We start from the raw sequence: 17949 nt of genomic DNA, 5'->3' as shown, positions 1-17949 counted from the left end.
TTCTCTGAAACTCTGCAGTGCTTCAGAGTAAAACATATCTGGCTGCAAGAACATAGCCAGTGCCTGATATATGTGGCCAGCGGTTTAGGCAGTATAAATCTACAGTTAAATTCCCTTTAAGCCATCAGGCCAGTGTTAAGGTTTCCAGAACCAATCTACATTATTGCATTGATCTAATATACAACATTTTCTGGAAATGCATGGAAAATTACCTTAATTAGAAGGCTTGCTGAGACATGGTCTGCACAATTTATTTAACAAGTGATACTAAAAATTCTGCAATCATAATTTCACAGTTTGCGCTTACTTTGAAGAGCTAATTAAACGACAAGGAGTGGACATGTGCCAGTATTACAAGAGAACAAAGAGTAATTAGGCAAATTAGAAAGTCATTTTTCTTATTTTTATTTTGTTATTATTGCTGATTAACAGCAGGCATTTTTCTTTTGTTTATTTACCTAACACTTAATAGAAGACTGATGCAGCACTGATTCAGATGTGTGCAAGATACAATATAAGATTTCAGTAGGCTTAATGTTATTTGCTTAGGGTTTATAGACTCGAGGACACCTTTCAGTGAACTGCAAAGAACAGTTTTTACATTGTTGGCTGTTCATTTACATACAGGTGCATCTCACTAAATTAGAATATCATCAAAAAGTTAATTAATTTAAGTTCTTTAATACAAAAAGTGAAACTCATATATTATATAGAGTCATTACAAACAGAGTGATCTATTTCAAGTGTTTATTTCTGTTAATGTTGATGATTATGGCTTACAGCCAATGAAAACACAAAAGTCATTATCTCAGTAAATTAGAATACTTTATAACAGCTTGAAAAAATGTTTTTAAAATCCGAAATGTTGGCCTACTCAAATGTATGTTCAGTAAATGCCCTCAATACTTGGTCGGGGCACCTTTTGCATCAATTACTGCATCAATGCGGCGTGGCATGGAGGCGATCAGCCTGTGACACTGCTGAGGTGTTATGGAAGCCCAGGTTGCTTTGATAGCAGCCTTCAGTTTGTCTGTATTGTTGGGTCAGGTGTCTCTCATCTTCCTCTTGACAATACCCCATAGATTCTCTGTGGGGTTAGGGTCAGGCGAATTTGCTGGCCAATCAAGCACAGTGATACTGTTGTTTTTAAACCAGGTATTGGTACTTTTGGCAGTGTGGACAGGTGCCATGTCCTGCTGGAGAATGAAATTTCCATCTCCAAAAAGCTTGTTGGCAAAGGGAAGCATGAAATGCTCTAAAATTTCCTCGTAGACGACTGCGCTGACTTTGGTCTTGATAAAACACAATGGCCTACTCCAGCAGATGACATGGCTCCCCACACCATTACTGATTGTGGAAACTTCACATTAGACCTCAAGCAGCTTGGATTTTGTGTCTCTCCCCTCTTCCTCCAGACTCTGGGACCTTCATTTCCAAATGAAAATTGGAACTCTGGGACCTTGTGGAGTGTGTCAATGACTGCCTTCTGGACATCTGTCAAGTCAGCAGTCTTCCCCATGATTGTGGAGCCTACTTAAACAGACTAAGGGACCTTTCTAAACACTTAGGAAGCTTTTGCAGGTGTTTTTTGTTAATTATTTTAATTTATTGAGATAATGACTTTTGTGTTTTCATTGGCTGTAAGCCATAATCATCAACATTAACAGAAATAAACACTTGAAATAGATCCCTCTGTTTGTAATGACTCTATATAATATATGAGTTTCACTTTTTATATTGAAGAACTGAAATAAATTAACTTTTTTATTATATTCTAATTTAGTGAGATGCTCCTGTAGCTACAGCCCATTGCAAATAAAAGCCACATCTATAGCAATCACAAATTGTAACCTAAAAATGATAATTACTTATCGGTAATTTGATTTTCCTGAAACCCATGACAGTACCTGAGAGAGTGAGATCCGCCCCTACTGCTAGACAGGAAGCCAAGAGCACAAAATAAAAATGCAACTCGCACTTCCTCCTTTAATGTGGTTTCCAAGAAGTCAAGTAGAAGTCATCCAAATTATAATCATAATAATTCTTATTACTTATACATTCACTCAAGATTGAGAACAATCACATCACTAATCATAAGCCAAAGGGATATAATAAATAGGGGCGCTCTCATGGGTTTCAGGAAAATCAAATTACAGGTAAGTATAATTTTTCCCCTCACCTATGACAGCACCTGAGAGATGATGACCAAGGAATCCTCTGATAGAGAGGGAGCAGCCCTGTAAGATCTTACACCTGAAGAAAGATCCCAAGAATAGCATAGTTCAATGTATATTTTTTTTAAGGAAGGTAGAATGTGAAAGTTTTAGATATCATTCAATCAAGATGTTTCTATTGATTTGGAGCTCCCACAAAAAAAAGTGCCAACAAGAGTAAAAATCATATTTTAATCATTTTATTGGTTACAACTTTTTTTTTCAGGAAGGGTCTATATTTATGGCCTTCACTTATGTGTATGACTGGTTATCTTCCTTTGATTTAATTAGATATTCTGTACCTGTCAAATCACCTAACCAACAACTGAAGCATATAGGAACTGGTAGTAAGACTTAGCATGTTAATGGAAGCAGAAGTCAAGTGATTCAAAGAACCTGGTAACCCTAATAAGTGTAGAGTTTATAGTGGCTGATTGGCCCAGCAATTGCAACATCAAACCCAATATTGTTGATATTTTCCACTGAAGTAAGGTCCCCTAAGGTCAAGATCTGGGCCGTAAGTAACCCTTCTAGTATCAATGATCACCTAATGGTTTAAAATATCTACCCAACTCTATGCTATCAATTGTAGATTGAGCATCACAGAATGCCAAAGGGGTTCCAGTAATCAGAAGAAATATTTAGTACTTAATTTCAATCTGACTTAACAGGCTGATCGCCTCCATGCCACGCCGCCTTGATGCTGTAATTTATGTAAAAGGAGCCCCGACCAAGTATTGAGTGCATTTACTGAACATACTGTACATTTCAGTAGGCCAACCTTTCGGATTTTAAAGTCATTTTTCAAGCTGGTGTGCTAAAGTATTCTAATTTAGTGAGATAATGACTTTTGTGTTTTCATTGGCTGTAGGCCATAATAATCAACATTAACATAAATTAACACTTGAAATAGATCACTCTGTTTGTAATGACGCTATATAATATATGAGTTTCACTTTTTGTATTGAACTGAAATAAATTAACTTTTTGATAATATTCTAATTTTGTGAGAAGCACCTGTATATTTAACCAACTCACCACTTAGTTCACTCTAGCAGTACTTCAATCCTGAAATACTTATTGGGTATAATGGCTCCACCAACTTAATTTTCAAGGTATCCATTTTCTGACTTCAACCAGGAGGATACACTGGTCTTGGAATATTTTCACCAGATCCAGTATTACCATGTCCGTCATGCAACTCCAATTAGGAGGATAGACTGGGATATTGATGGTTTATCAGCCTTATACCAACGAGTCCAGCTCGCACCTCGAATTATGAGGGCAGACCGGTATAGTGTTGCTCGACTTGGCACAATCAAGTTCATCTTACCACTACACATCAGGAGGATAGATTGGCGCATTGAGAGTTTAACCACTTAGCATCCACAAGGCCATCTTGTGACTCAAACTAGGAGCCTTAACTGTGGTTTTATTCAGGTTAGTGCAGCTATGTCCATCTTGCACCTCCAACTGGGAGGGTAAACTGAACTGTAGATGTTTATCAACTTAAATGCTGTGCAGTCCGTCTTATAACACCAGACTAGGGGAAAATTAAATGGTTAACCAACTTAAATGCCAACCAATTCAAATTATGACTCCAGACCCTGAAGATTAACTGGATAATGCATTGGCCAGGAATCGAACCTGGGTCAACTGCTTGGAAGGCAGCTATTCTCTGATCACTATACCACCACCATCTACTTTACAATGATTTAATTTGGCTTATCACAACCATGACCAACTCCAACTAGAAGGATAACTGGGACGTAGCTATTTTGATAAGTTATAGTTGACCAGTTCATTCTGAGGCTCCAGACACCGGACCTACAATGGCTTCATTCTGATTAGTGCAAATGTTTACACCTTCTACCAACAGGACAACTGGGACAGTTCAATATGTTATGCAAGTATGAGGGATGGATAGGAAATCTGTTTGACTCACCAACTACCCACAGGGCTGTATTTTATTAAGGCCCCTCCTTGTTGTTTGATAGAATCACCACATACCGCTAGTGTCATTCGGAAGCCATCCTTACCAACATCAGCAGTATTGCTAGTAAAGGGTAGTGAAGTGACTCGCCCCCTGGGCCGTGGGGCACCCGGAACCGGGCTTCTATGCGATGCTGGGGGTAGTAGTGGCAACCCGATCCCGTGGCTCAGGGTGGTCAGACCAAATTGTGGCAGTCTATTTATCAGTGTTTTTAATGTCCGACTACGCCACCCGTGGATTGCGGTCAGGGATAACCGCCGCTGCAAGGCAGACCACTGAGGCTGGTGTTGGTGTGCAGCACAGGGGTAGGATAACTCCCCACGGGAAGAGTGTAGCCTCAGGGCAGTGTAGGTGAATGCTGGGGGTGATAGTGCACTCCACAATAGTAAGAGTTCAGAGTCCGCTTCAAACAGTCCAGGGTCTTTATTGCAGATGTTATTACTGACCCAACAGGAGTACTGGTTAGGAGTGGGCCTGGGTATCTGAGAGCATTCGGGCGAGCCCCACTGGTCAGGGTGAGTGTGTAGGCCTACCGTTCTCTCTATGCTCTTTCTGACTATCCCCCTCTTCGTGGTGTAATAGCCCACGTCCCTGAGCTGGCCGTGTACTTTGCCTGTATGGATTGCGACTCGGGCCTTAGGTACCTTTTGCTTCTCCTTGCTGTACTGGTCCCTCTGTGTGGCGGAGCCTCCAGGCTTCTTAGGCCAAGGGACCTCTCTAACCCTGCCCCAGTTCCAGCTTTTATAGGGGCAACCAGCTCCCCCTACTGGCCTGGGACAGGAGGTGCTGCATGCTAATGGTCCCTGACCAGGGAACCTCCCTCCTGCTCTCAGACACAGCCTTTAATATTTGTGGCATCATGGCTTGGGGTGACACATTCCCCCCTAGTAAAATTTAGCCACAACAAACAGGGTATAAACCATAACATAACATATTTACAAGCACATTTTGTCCTTAAGGTCACGGCGCTTCCGTGACCGGGTGTCCATATCACCCAACTAGGTGAAGTTTTCCACGGTGTGGGGACCTGTCTCTATAAACCCCAAGTTCCTGGCCTTGGGCGTGGCGACAAGGCCGAGCTAACTACTTTGGGCCACAAGGGAGCCATGTCGGACAGGTTTTTCTTTTGTGGCCATCTTCACAAGAGGGCACCAAGTGAAACTACTACAACTCAGTTCCGGCCATTCAGTGTCCATGACCTGTCAGTCCATTGTATCTAGAAAAACTGGGAAAACGGTATTAATAACCAGGTAACAAGTATAAAACATTAACTACATACTTTACATTCAGATTTTCCAGCGAGCTGGTATTTGACCCCTAGTGCTCCGGGTTGACCTGCGTAACCCACTGTCTGGTGGTGGTCTAACCTGGTTTTCCCCACTATCATTTAGGGTACAGCTACTAGCTGGCTTTACAGGCAGGGCAGGCAGCTGTCTGCGGGTCCTTTGGCTTACCGCAGGAATGGCAGGCTCACTGTCAGCAGAGGGTTGACTCTCCTGGGCTGCTGGCATCGGTTCTTCTGCCTCCGGAGCTGCTTGTTCTTCTTGTTCTTCCTGATCTCCTGTAGGCTCCTGCTGGGTAGGTTGAAGGAAGTGTAGGACGGGTACCACTATGGCATCATTTATCCGAGTCCAGGACCGGGGGAACTCTCCGAGAACGGTGCTGACCATTTCTTCCTTGTCCACTGCGGGCTCAAGGTCATCTTGATCTTCACTTGGACGCTACAGTTGCTCGGGGCACCATTTTAGGTGGTCTCTGGAGACAGTGCTAGTGGTTTCTCCTCCATCCCTGGTAATTACACATACCTTCGGGTTGTCGTGGTTGGACGGCAGTACTGTGTACGGGTCGCTCTCCCACTGGTCATCTAGCTTGTGAAGCCTTCTCTTCCGCTTCAGGACCTGCTCACCAGGTTCTAGGGGACCAGCAGGGGCATGTTGGTTGAAGAGCCTCTCTTGCTTTTCTCTCGCTTGAGCCAGACTCCTCTCCACACTCTCCTGTACCTTCTTGTACTGTAGCCGCCATTCCGTATCCCAGTCCGCATCTGGGGAGGTGTCCCCGGGTGTCAGGACTCCCATCTCCAGGTCCATAGGCAGCTTACCTGGTCTTGCTCGCATCAGGTAAGCCGGGGTGCAGTTGGTAGCATTCACCGGGATATGGTTGTACAAGTCTATCAGGTCTGGCAGCTTCTCCGGCCACAGGCTTCGTTCTTCCAGGGGCAACATCTTGAGGAGATCAATGACGATATTATTCATTTTCTCACACAGCCCGTTGGGTTTGCGGGTGGTAAGGCGTTGTCCGAATCTTCCTACAGCCGTAGAGGTTGCAGAACTCCTGGAAGACTTCCGCCTCAAACGCTGGACCTTGATCTGTCAAGACCTGTTCTGGATACCCGTGTGGACGGCAGAAGTGTTGTTGGAAGGCTCTGGCCACCGTTTGGGCTGTCAAGTCTTTAACCGGGACCACCACCAAGAACCGGGAGTAATGGTCCACAATCGTGAGGGCATAGATGTAGCCGGACCGGCTTGGAGCCAACTTCACATGGTCCAGAGCTACCAGCTCAAGAGGCTGCCTGGTGACGATGGGCCTCAAGGGTGTCTTCTGGCTGGTATGGTCGTTCCTTCTGAGGTGACATGGGCTGCAGTCCCTGCACCACTTCTCTATGGCCCCTCTCATACCGATCCAGTAGAACCGCTCTCTCAGTAGGAACTCCAGTTTCTTCCACCCAAAGTGTCCCGCTCTGTCATGGTAGGCCTCCAGGACCATTGCTGCATCCCGTCTCGGGACCACTACCTGCCAGGTCAGCTCGTGCGTCCGGTGGTTGACAAGCCTTCTGCACAGCTTACCTTCGTAGAGGAATAGCCTGCTTTTCTCCTTCCATAACTGCTTGGCTTCCTCTGGAGCGTCCGAGCCAGGGCTAGCATCTGCCTGGGTTAACAGGTCTTTCACCAGGCGAACTGCAGGGTCACTATCTTGCGTTTCAGCCCAGCCGTGGTGGGGTAAGGGGTTGAACATGACGGTGGTCAGGTCTTTGTCTCTTACCCGGTGAGAATACTGAGTGGCCCCATACCAGTGGAACGCAGGGAGCTCTACTTCCTCCAGCTCTTCCGAGTCTTCTCCTTCGGGTAGGTGGGGCATTCTTGATAGGGCGTCTGCGTTGGCATTGGTTCTGCTTGCCCGGTATTTGATTGTGAAGTCATAATTTGATAGCCGGGCCATCCACCGCTGTTCTAGGGCACCTAGTCTTGCATTGTCCAGGTGTGTCAATGGGTTGTTGTCCGTGTACACGGTGAACTTTGCGGAGGCCAGGTAATGTTTAAACCGTTCTGTGACGGCCCACACCACTGCCAAGAATTCTAGCTTGAAGGAGCTGTAATTCTCCGGGTTCCTTTCAGTGGGCCTCAGCTTCCGGCTGGCGTATGCGATCACCCTTTCTCTGCCCTGTTGGTTTTGGGACAGTACGGCTCCTAACCCCACATTACTGGCGACTGTGTGGAGGATAAAAGGCTGGCCATAATCGGGGTAGCCCAGGATCTCATCCCCCGTGAGGGCCATCTTCAACTGGCGGAAGGACTCCTCTTCCGGCTTGTCCCACTTGAAGGGTGGCTTTTGACTTTTGGATTTAGACTGACCAATCAGGAGGTCCTGCATTGGAGCTGCCATCTTTGTGAACCGGGGATGAACCTTTGGTAGTAGCCTACCAACCCGAGGAATTGCCTCACTTCTTTGATGTTTGAGGGGCTTGGCCAGCTCTTGATTACTGTGACCTTGTCGGGGTCAGGGGCTACTCCTTCTGCACTCACCACGTGCCCCAGGTACTGTACCTTCGGCTTTAACAGATGGCACTTGGAGGGTTTCACTTTCATGCCATAGCCTGCCAGGGCTTCGAACACCTCTGACAGGTGTTTTAGATGGTCCTCGTAAGTCTTCGAATAGACAATCACATCATCCAGGTAAAGTAGGACCGTCTCGAAGTTTCGGTGCCCTAGACAGCATTCCATCAGCCTCTGGAAGGTCCCGGGTGCATTGCAGAGCCCGAATGGCATACAGTTGAATTCACTCAATCCCATCGGGGTGGTGAAGGCGGTCTTCTCCTTGTCAGCCTCTGCCACAGGAACCTGCCAGTACCCGCTAGTAAGGTCCAAAGTAAAGAAGAAATTAGCTGATTTTAGCTAAAGACTCCTCTATCCTAGGTAACGGGTACACGTCTTTATGGGTGATACGATTGATTTGTCTATAGTCCACGCACATTCTCATGGTACCGTCTTTCTTTTTTACCAGAACCAAGGGGGCTGCCCAGGGGCTACAGCTGTCTCTAATGACCCCAGCTTCTTTCATTTCTCTCAGCATGCCCTTTTGCGTTCTGATAATGTGCATGGGGTACAGGTCTGTGTCTCTCTTTTATTGGTGGGTGGCTCCCCGTGGGGATGTGGTGTTCCACTCCCTTTACTCGGCCGAAGTCTAGCGGGTGCTTACTAAAGATTCTCTCATACTCCTGAACCACCCAGTAGACTCCTTTGTTTTTGGTGCAGGGGAGTGGAGTCAGCACCAGTCCTCCTTGTGTTTCTGGGAGCCATTATCCTCCACCGGTGGAGATGGAGGCAAGGGTTCCACGACCCTGAGAGCATTGTGTTCGACAGCAAACAATTTCGCTAACGTAGCGTACCGGGGCAAATGTACTTCCCTTTCCCTAATGTTTAAGATCCGGACGGGCACCCTTCCATGGCAGACATCAACCAAACCCCGGGCTGTCAAAATGGTGGGCCTGCTGTCTGAGTACACGGGTTCTACCATGGCTTGGTAGTCTCTCCCTCTGAACCCGATTGCAGTCCGACACCAGATCATCATTTCACTTTTGGGAGGCATGGCAATGGGGAACGGGTCGCTCATCCTCACGCTACCGATCTCACCACCAGACAGTTCTACCTGTTGCCGTCTCATCAGGGCTCTTATCTCTTTCTGGAGGACCCTCTGTTGGCTGGAGCTCGCATTCATCGCCACCTGCTGCAAAATTACAATTACTTCTGAAAGACAATTTTCAATCACGTTAGTACCCAAGGTTATTTTAGGGTGACTTTCTCGACAGTCAATGTCCACAATGATCACTCCCTGTGCCGGCAGTTCAACTTTACCAATCTTAATGGTCATCTCTCTGAACCCCACCTGCGGCACGGGCTGGCCATTGCTGGCGATGATGCTCAAGTCACTGTCTGGATAGCGGGTTATGTCAGTGTCACTCCAGTACTGCTTGAAAAGTACATAGGGGATGGTAGTCACTTGGGACCCGGTGTCCAGCAGTGCACTCATGGGGATACCGTCCAGCACTACGGGTAAAACCGAGCGTCCCCCTATGTACTTATCATGCCAATTAGACAGGCCTGATGACCTTATGCCTGGGGGTTGGCCCTCTGCCCCAGGTCGGACCCATTTAAAGTACAGTATTTGGCTACGTGTCCCGGCTGGCTGCAACGGCGGCAAATCGGCTGTCCATCCTTATTGTAACGATCGGCGGGCCTCCCTCTGAATGACGGGATCCTCCTCCGTCGATGCCACGGGACATCCTCCGGACTGGAAGCCAGCTTGATTGGTCCTGACGGGTCCATCTGTAACGACTGTATGGTCTTGGTCAATGCAGCAACACTCTTTGTTAGTTCTTGAACCTGATGGTGCAGGTTTGCAGGTGGGGATGGGTTTAGGGCCTGCGCATCAGCCCCCACAAGGTCTGCAGGGTAGGGCGCTGCCTCCTGGTGGTAAGTGATGGCAGGGTGCCGCGAAACTACAGCGCCACCCGGTGCGGGTTCTCGGAGCACCCGGATGGCCCTATCTTTGAACTGTGCAAAAGTCAAATCGGGGTTCTGTAGGGCCATGAGGCGCAGCTGAGTTCTGTGGGTGCTGGACAGCAGACCTTCTATGAACTGATCAGTCAACAGTTTATCGGTATCCTGCACGCTGCCAGGGTCAGCTTGTTTGATTGCTCCCAGAGCTTCTTGCAGGTTCAAGGCATAGTCTCTGATACTATCTTGGGCTCGCTGCTTACAGCCATAGAACCGCATTTTGATCTCTGTTGAGGTACGGGTGTCAAAGGTACCCCGCAGCCGGGTCAGAATGTCCTTTACAGTCCTTTTCTCCTCATCTGACCATGATTTCACTTCCCGCTGGGCTGCACCGGTTAGCTGCCCCGTCAGAATGCTTACTTTCTGTTCTTCTGTCAGGGGATAAACTTTAAATAAACTGTGCAGTCTTTCCTTAAAGTCAGTTAATGTATGGGATTCCCCTGAGTATTGGGGCAGCCAGGTCGCTCCGGGGATATAGGGCATGGAGAACGGCATCACCGCTGCTGCAGCCACGCTGGTGGTAGAAGGTCCCTCCGCGTCCGACATCTTTCTCCCCCCCCTAGTTAACCGTGGCCTACCTTCCGGCGATCCTCTTCTGTAGGCCGCGGCTCCGCTCGCGATGCTCTGGGCGAGGACCTTGCGTCGCTCGGTGATGACGTCGGTGTCCGCTGGATCTCCTTCCAGGACCTTGCACAGCGTCTCAGCATAGGGCGGGGCTTCAGGTCTCGCGCGCTTTTGACATCCACGCCCCTCTTCTTCCCGCGCGGCGTCCCGAAGATGGCGCCCGATGGCGGGAAACGGCTCCGGGTGGCGGGAAATGGCCTCAAATGGCGGGAAACTTTACTCGGGTAAGTATAAAGTCTTTTTCAGGCATGCAATACCCGTTTGTGGCGGGTTGGTCACAATCCTGCCGACTACGCCAAAACTGACTCGCCCCCCCTCGGCCGTGGGGCACCTGGAACCGGGCTTCTATGCGATGCTGGGGGTAGTAGTGGCAACCCGATCCCGTGGCTCAGGGTGGTCAGACCAAATTGTGGCAGTCTATCAGTGTTTTGAATGTCCGACTACGCCACCCGTGGATTGCGGTCAGGGATAACCGCCGCTGCAAGGCAGACCACTGAGGCTGGTGTTGGTGTGCAGCACAGGGGTAGGATAACTCCCAACGGGAAGAGTGTAGCCTCAGGGCAGTGTAGGTGAATGCTGGGGGTGATAGTGCAGGCCGCAATAGTAAAGAGTTCAGAGTCCGCTTCAAACAGTCCAGGGTCTTTATTGCAGATGTTATTACTGACCCAACAGGAGTGGGCCTGGGTATCTGAGAGCATTCGGGCGAGCCCCACTGGTCAGGGTGAGTGTGTAGGCCTACCGTTCTCTCTATGCTCTTTCTGACTATCCCCCCTCTTCGTGGTGTAATAGCCCACGTCCCTGAGCTGGCCGTGTACTTTGCCTGTATGGCTTGCGACTCGGGCCTTAGGTACCTTTTGCTTCTCCTTGCTGCACTGGTCCCTCTGTGTGGCGGAGCCTCCAGGCTTCTTAGACCAAGGGACCTGAAATCCCTCGCTGGTTGGTTCTCTGCTGCTGGGCTTGAAACCCTGACAGCCTCGGACCCCAATGTCCGGTGGTGATTCTCTCAGCCAGGACCAGCTCTCGTCGCCTCTGTCCCTGGCTTGCAGTCTCTCCTCTGCCTCACAGACTCCTCAGCTGATGCTGACCTGTCCCTTCCTCTAAGGAACCCTTCTAGTCACTTCAGAAGTGGGTTCTGGTCTCTCTAACCCAGCCCCAGTTCCAGCTTTTATAGGAGCAGCCTGCTCCCCCTACTGGCCTGGGACAGGAGGTGCTGCATGCTAATGGTCCCTGACCAGGGAACCTCCCTCCTGCTCTCAGACACAGCCTTTAATATTTGTGGCATCCAGGCCTGGGGTGACACAGAAGCTTTGAGACAGTGCTGAAAACAGACCTACAATCCACAAGTCAGCTGGCTAACCAGGCAAAAGCCATGGCCTTCAAAGTTGTACATACCACTGAAAGTCATACTCCACCGAAAACCCCATCAAGTCATGCCGTGAGGCAGAGGCAGCAGAAGAAAACACTAGACCTCAGGTGGCAGGCTATTCTACAACTTTGAAGCAGCCAGAAAACTCTCAGGCAGGCCATACACCAGTCATGAAGTGGCATGGCAAACATGAGACCAGACCTGATATGGCAGGCCAAGCGCCAAAAATGAGGCGACAGGCCAAAACATCAGACATGATTTGGCAGGCCCAAAACACGAGGCCGTCAGCCAACCACAACACATGCTTTAAGCTTCATACTGAGGAGATGAACACCAAGTGCTGCGGAGATCCGAACTCCCTGGACAGGCAGCTGAACCAAGCTACAGCGCAGCCCAAAACGAGGAACACAAGGCCAAGAGAGAAACACCAAGCCGCAGGCCAAGCGAGAAACACCAGGCCACAAGCCTGTAAGTGTGTGTATTTCTGTGTATTGCAACTTACTTAGTAATATTAAGTTATGTGTAATAATAAGAGATGACCAGGAAAAAGTAATGAACACATGAAGAAAGACGCAAAAAGCCATGGAAAGTGATGACAGCAGCTGAAATCTATTGGTAATTAGAAAGCAATCCTGCGACTTAGTGAAAAATAATAACTGGTTCAACTGATGGCCTATAAAAAGGTGTCTCATTACCAAGGTGCCACACAAGAAACATCTCATGATGGGTAAAACCAGTGAGCTGTCTCAAGACCTTCGCAACCTTATTGTTGCAAAACATACTAATGACATTGATTACAGAAGAAATTCAAAACTACTGAAGGTTCCAGTGAGCACTGTTGAGGCCATAATCCGGAAGTGGAAATTCCATTTCATCATAAACCAGCAACGACCAGGTGCTTCCCGCTAGATTTCAGGCAGAGAAGTGAAAATAATTATTAGAAGAGTAATCCAAGAGCCAAGGACCACTTGTGGAGAGCTAAAGAAAAACCTGGAATCAGCAGGTACAATTGTTTCAAAGAAAACAAAACTCAACCCCCTTTTTTTCAGCAAGACTCAATTGCTAAACAAAAAGTATGTTCAAGCACATACACTACCGTTCAAAAGTTTGGGGTCATTTAGAAATTTCATTATTTTTGAAAGAAAAGCACATTTTTTTTCAATGAAGCTAAAATTAAATGAATCAGAAATACACTATATACATTGTTAATGTGGTAAATGACTATTCTAGCTGCAAACGTCTTGTTTTTATTGCAATATCTACATAGGTGTATAGAGGCCCATTTCCAACAACCACCACTCCAGTGTTTTAATGGTACATTGTGTTTGCTAAATGTGTAAGAAGGCTAATGGATGTTTAGAAAACCCTAAAAAACCCTTGCACAAGTATGTTAGCCCAGCTGAAAATGGTTTGGCTGATTTGAGAAGCTATAAAATTGACCTTCCTTTGAGCTAGTTGAGAATCTGTAGCATTACATTTGTTTGTTCTCTGAAACTCTCAAAATGGCCAGAAAAAGAGAACTTTAATGAGAAACTAGACAGTCTATTCTTGTTTTTAGAAATGAAGGCTATTCCATGTGAGAGATTGCTAAGAAACAAGATTTCCTACAACGGTGTGTACTACTCCCTTCAGAGGAGAGCACAAACAGGCTCTAACCAGAGTAGAAAGAGAAGTGGGAGGCCCCGCTGCACACCTGAGCAACAAGACAAGTACATTAGAGTCTCTAGTTTGAGAAATCGACGCCTCACAGCTCCTCAACTGGCAGCTTCATTAAATAGTGCACGCAAAACGCCAGTGTCAATGTCTACAGTGAAGAGGCGACTCCGGGATTCTGGCCTTCAGGGCAAAGTGGCAAAGAAAAAGCCATATCTGATACTGGCTAACAAAATGAAAAGATTAATATGTGCAAAAGAACACCGACATTGGACAGAGGAAGATTGGAAAAAAGTTTTATGGACAGACGAATCAAAGTTTGAGGTGTTTCGATCACACAGAAGAACATTTGTGAGACGCAGAACAACTGAAAAGATGCTGGAAGAGTGCCTGAAGCCATCTGTCAAGCATGGTGGAGGTAATGTGATGGTCTGGGGTTGCTTTGGTGCTGGTAAAGTGGCAGATTTGTACAAGGCAAATGGGATTTTGCAACTCATTTGATAAATAAAAGTATGAGCTTTCATGGAAAACACAAAATTGTCTGGGTGACCCCAAACTTTTGAACGGTAGTATATATATATATATATATATATATATATATATATATATATATATATATATATATATATATATATATATATATATATATATATATATATATATATATATATATATATATATATATATATATATATATATATATGTGTGTGTGTGTATATATATATATATATATGTGTATATATATATATGTGTATATATATATATGTGTATATATATATATACATATATATTGTGTGTGTGCTCAGCATAAATGAGTACACCCTCTTTTGATAAGTGAGTTTTGAATCAATATTTCACTGAACAGCAATTTCCAAAATTTTGACAAGACCGAGTTTCACTTTTAAACCCATGACAAGAAAGTAAGGTCAATATTGTAACTTTCATAACAAAAATTTTCAATTTTACTCTAATTAGTTTATCTAGAAATGAATACACATCATATCAAAATCTACTACATTAGTATTTTGTATGCTCTTCTTGATTATTAAGGACAGCACCAAGTCTTCTATGCATGGAATTGGAATGAACAAGTTGTCACCATGTTGCAACATCTATCTTTTTCCATTCTCCAATTCCCCATATGTGTTCAGTTGGGTGCAGATCATGAGACATACTTGGCCACAGAAACACTTTCACCGTGTTTTGTTCAGAAATGCAGCAGTGGCCTTTGATGTGTGTTCTGAATCATTATGTTGGAAAAGTGCATGTCTACTAAGGGCACAGAGTGATGGTAGCATCTTGTTCAATATATAGCAGTGCATCTGTGAATTTATGATACCATCAATGAAATGTAGCTCCCCAACACCAGCAGCATTCATGCAGCCCCACATAAGGACACTGTTTCCACTATGTTTCACTGTAGGCACTATGTATTTTTCTTTATATTCCTCACCATTGAGACACCATGCAGTTTTAAAGCCATCAGTTTCAAAAACATTAATCTAAGATTCATCACTCCAGAGTATAGAGTCCAAGTAATCTTCATATTTTTTAGCATGGGCTCTGGCAAATTCTAGGCAGAAATTTTCTCCACAGGCTTTAGGAGAGGACTCTTTCATGGACAACGCCCATGCATACCATTGCTCTACAGTGTACACCATATTGTGTCACGGGAAATACCCCGGTTTGTTCTGTAGCTAGCTGCAGTGAACTTGCCTATCGATTTTCTTTAACCCTTCTCATCAGAAGATGCTCCTGTTTAGGTATTAACAGCCTGGGCGTGAGATAGTTGCAGTTACATTTTTGTATCACTTTTACTACAGTTATTCTGACTGATTATTAAAGCTTTACCAATCTTAAAGTAGCCTTCACCTTTCTTGTGTAAATAAATTATTTTTCTTTCTCAAGTCTTGTGAGATTTCTCTTCCATGCGGTGCCATTGCTGACAGCATGAAAAGGGAAGGTGTTTTCCTTAAGTAACGTTCTTTTATAGACCACTGTCTGCTGGACACCTGTAATTAGACTTACCTGTGTTTGAATTCTTGTTAATTAGAATTGTGTAGTCTAAACTTTACCTTTTGTTCCTAAGGTTTTCATTGGGCTGTAATTATTTTAGATACATGGTTTTGAATAAATCTGTTAGGAAAATTACTTTTATGGCTTTGCAAACTAACAAATCTTGTTTGCAATCAATGTCCCAAATTTGTGGAAGTATTTTGAAGTATGATATCCCATAGAAAATGTTGACTCTGAAAGGAAACTAAAGGTTTTCTGACAAATCTGTTGGGGTGCAGTCATTTATGCTGAGCACTGTGTATATACACATATGATGTATACATTATATATTGCAGCTGTTCTTGCCTACGATGGACACAAAGTTTTCTTGGAAGAAATACCAGATCGGGACACTGTGGAACTCATGGTTAACGGAGAGATTGTGTTTGACTGTAATATCAAGGAACTTGACTTTGGTAAGAATAGAAGGATATTTCCTTTCAAATAATGTTTTACCAAACTTAACTAAATCCTATATTAATGATCATTTAGGGCATTGACTGACTCCATAGTTTCCATATATTCTGTAAATTACATGCTTATTTTATTTTTGTAACTACATAGATTCTGTATATGCACCATTTAGCTAATTACTGTATATTTAGACCACTTATCAACAAACCTTTATACTAGTGTAGCATTAAAGAGGTTGTTCCACGAACAAAACACATGTTAATTAATAGATATAATAATAAGTTCTCCATTGCAATCATTTTTATACCTGCGTTTTTGTAGTGTTTTTGACTGAGGTCATTGAAGTCAATGGGTGAAAAAACACTGAAAGAATTTAAATTCTGCAGATTATTTTCTGCCCCAAATCTGCAAGTCACAGATAAGCAACATGTGCATGAGACTTCAGGATTCCCTTCAGGTTTTGTTGACAAATCCGCACAGCAAAAACACAACTTGTGCACATGGCCAACCAAGTAATTTAGCAAATCCTAAGACTTGCAGTTCTCACACTGAGCCTCATCATGGCATAATGGGATGATACAACCTGTTTTGTGGTAACGCATGTATACATATATACAGTGAAGGAAATAATTATTTGATCCCTTGCTGTTTTTGTAAGTTTGCCCACTGACAAAGACATGAAAAGTCTATAATTTTAAGGGTAGGTTAATTTTAACATTGAGAGATAGAATATCCCAAAAAAAATCAAGAAAATCACATTGTATAAATTAGCTACATTTTTTTGCATTTTCCAGTGAGAAATAAGTATTTGATCCCCTAAAAATCATTGAGTTCTGGCTCCTACAGACCAGTTAGACGCTCCTAATCAACTCGTTACTTGCATTAAAGACAGCTACCTTACATAGTCAGCTGTATAAAAGACTCCTGTCCACAGACTCAATTAATCAGTCAGACTCTAACCTGTACAACATGGGCAAGACCAAAGAGCTTTCTAAGGATGTCAGGGACAAGATCATAGACCTGCTGGAATGGGCTACAAAGCCATAAGCAAGACGCTGGGTGAGAAGGAGACAACTGTTGGTGCAATAGTAAGCAAATGGAAGAAATACAAAATGACTGTCAATTGACATCAATCTGGGGCACCATGAAAAATCTCACCTCGTGGGGTATCCTTGATCATGAGGAAGGTGAGAGATCAGCCTAAACTGTACAGGGGGGAACTTGTTAATGATCTCAAGGCAGCTGGGACCACAGTCACCAAGAAAACCATTGGTAACACATTATGCCTTAAAGGTTTAAAATCCTGCAGTGCCTGCAAGGTCCCTAGGGCTCAAGAAGGCACATGTGCAGGCCCGTCTGAAGTTTTCCAGTGAACACCTGGATGATTCTGTGAGTTATTGGGAGAAGGTGCTGTGGTCAGATGAGACAAAAATTGAACTCTTTGGCATTAACTCAACTCGCCGTGTTTGGAGGAAGAGAAATGCTGCCTATGACCCAAAGAACACCATTCCCGCTGTCAAGCATGGAGGTGGAAACATTATGTTTTGGGGGTATTTCTCTGCTAAGGGCACAGGACTACTTCACCGCATCAATGGGAGAATGGATGGAGCCATGTACCGTAAAATCCTGAGTGACAACCTCCTTCCCTCCGCCAGGACATTAAAAATGGGTCATGGCTGGGTCTTCAAGCAAGACAGTGACCCAAAACATACAGCCAAGGCAACAAAGGGGTGGCTCAAAAAGAAGCACAGTAAGGTCATGGAGTGGCCTAGCCAGTCTCCAGACCTTAATCCCATAGAA

General features: G+C 45.1%; 1 protein-coding gene across 1 annotated transcript in view; it reads left to right on the top strand.

The window, feature by feature from the left end:
• Positions 1-17949, top strand: part of CUNH10orf53 (chromosome unknown C10orf53 homolog) — a 90273-nt gene that overhangs the window by 69920 nt on the left and 2404 nt on the right. The window contains exon 2 of the mRNA XM_073681454.1: positions 16032-16151. Coding sequence (XP_073537555.1) covers positions 16032-16151 — 120 coding nt within the window. The remainder of the gene's footprint in view (positions 1-16031; positions 16152-17949) is intronic.

Source organism: Phyllobates terribilis, unplaced genomic scaffold, assembly GCF_046119375.1.
Source record: "Phyllobates terribilis strain yellow unplaced genomic scaffold, ASM4611937v1 Scaffold_5__5_contigs__length_657084704, whole genome shotgun sequence".
In the NCBI taxonomy this organism is placed as follows: domain Eukaryota; kingdom Metazoa; phylum Chordata; class Amphibia; order Anura; family Dendrobatidae; genus Phyllobates; species Phyllobates terribilis.
The sequence above is the reverse complement of the archived record's forward strand: the minus strand, read 5'-3'. Positions and strand labels throughout refer to the sequence as shown.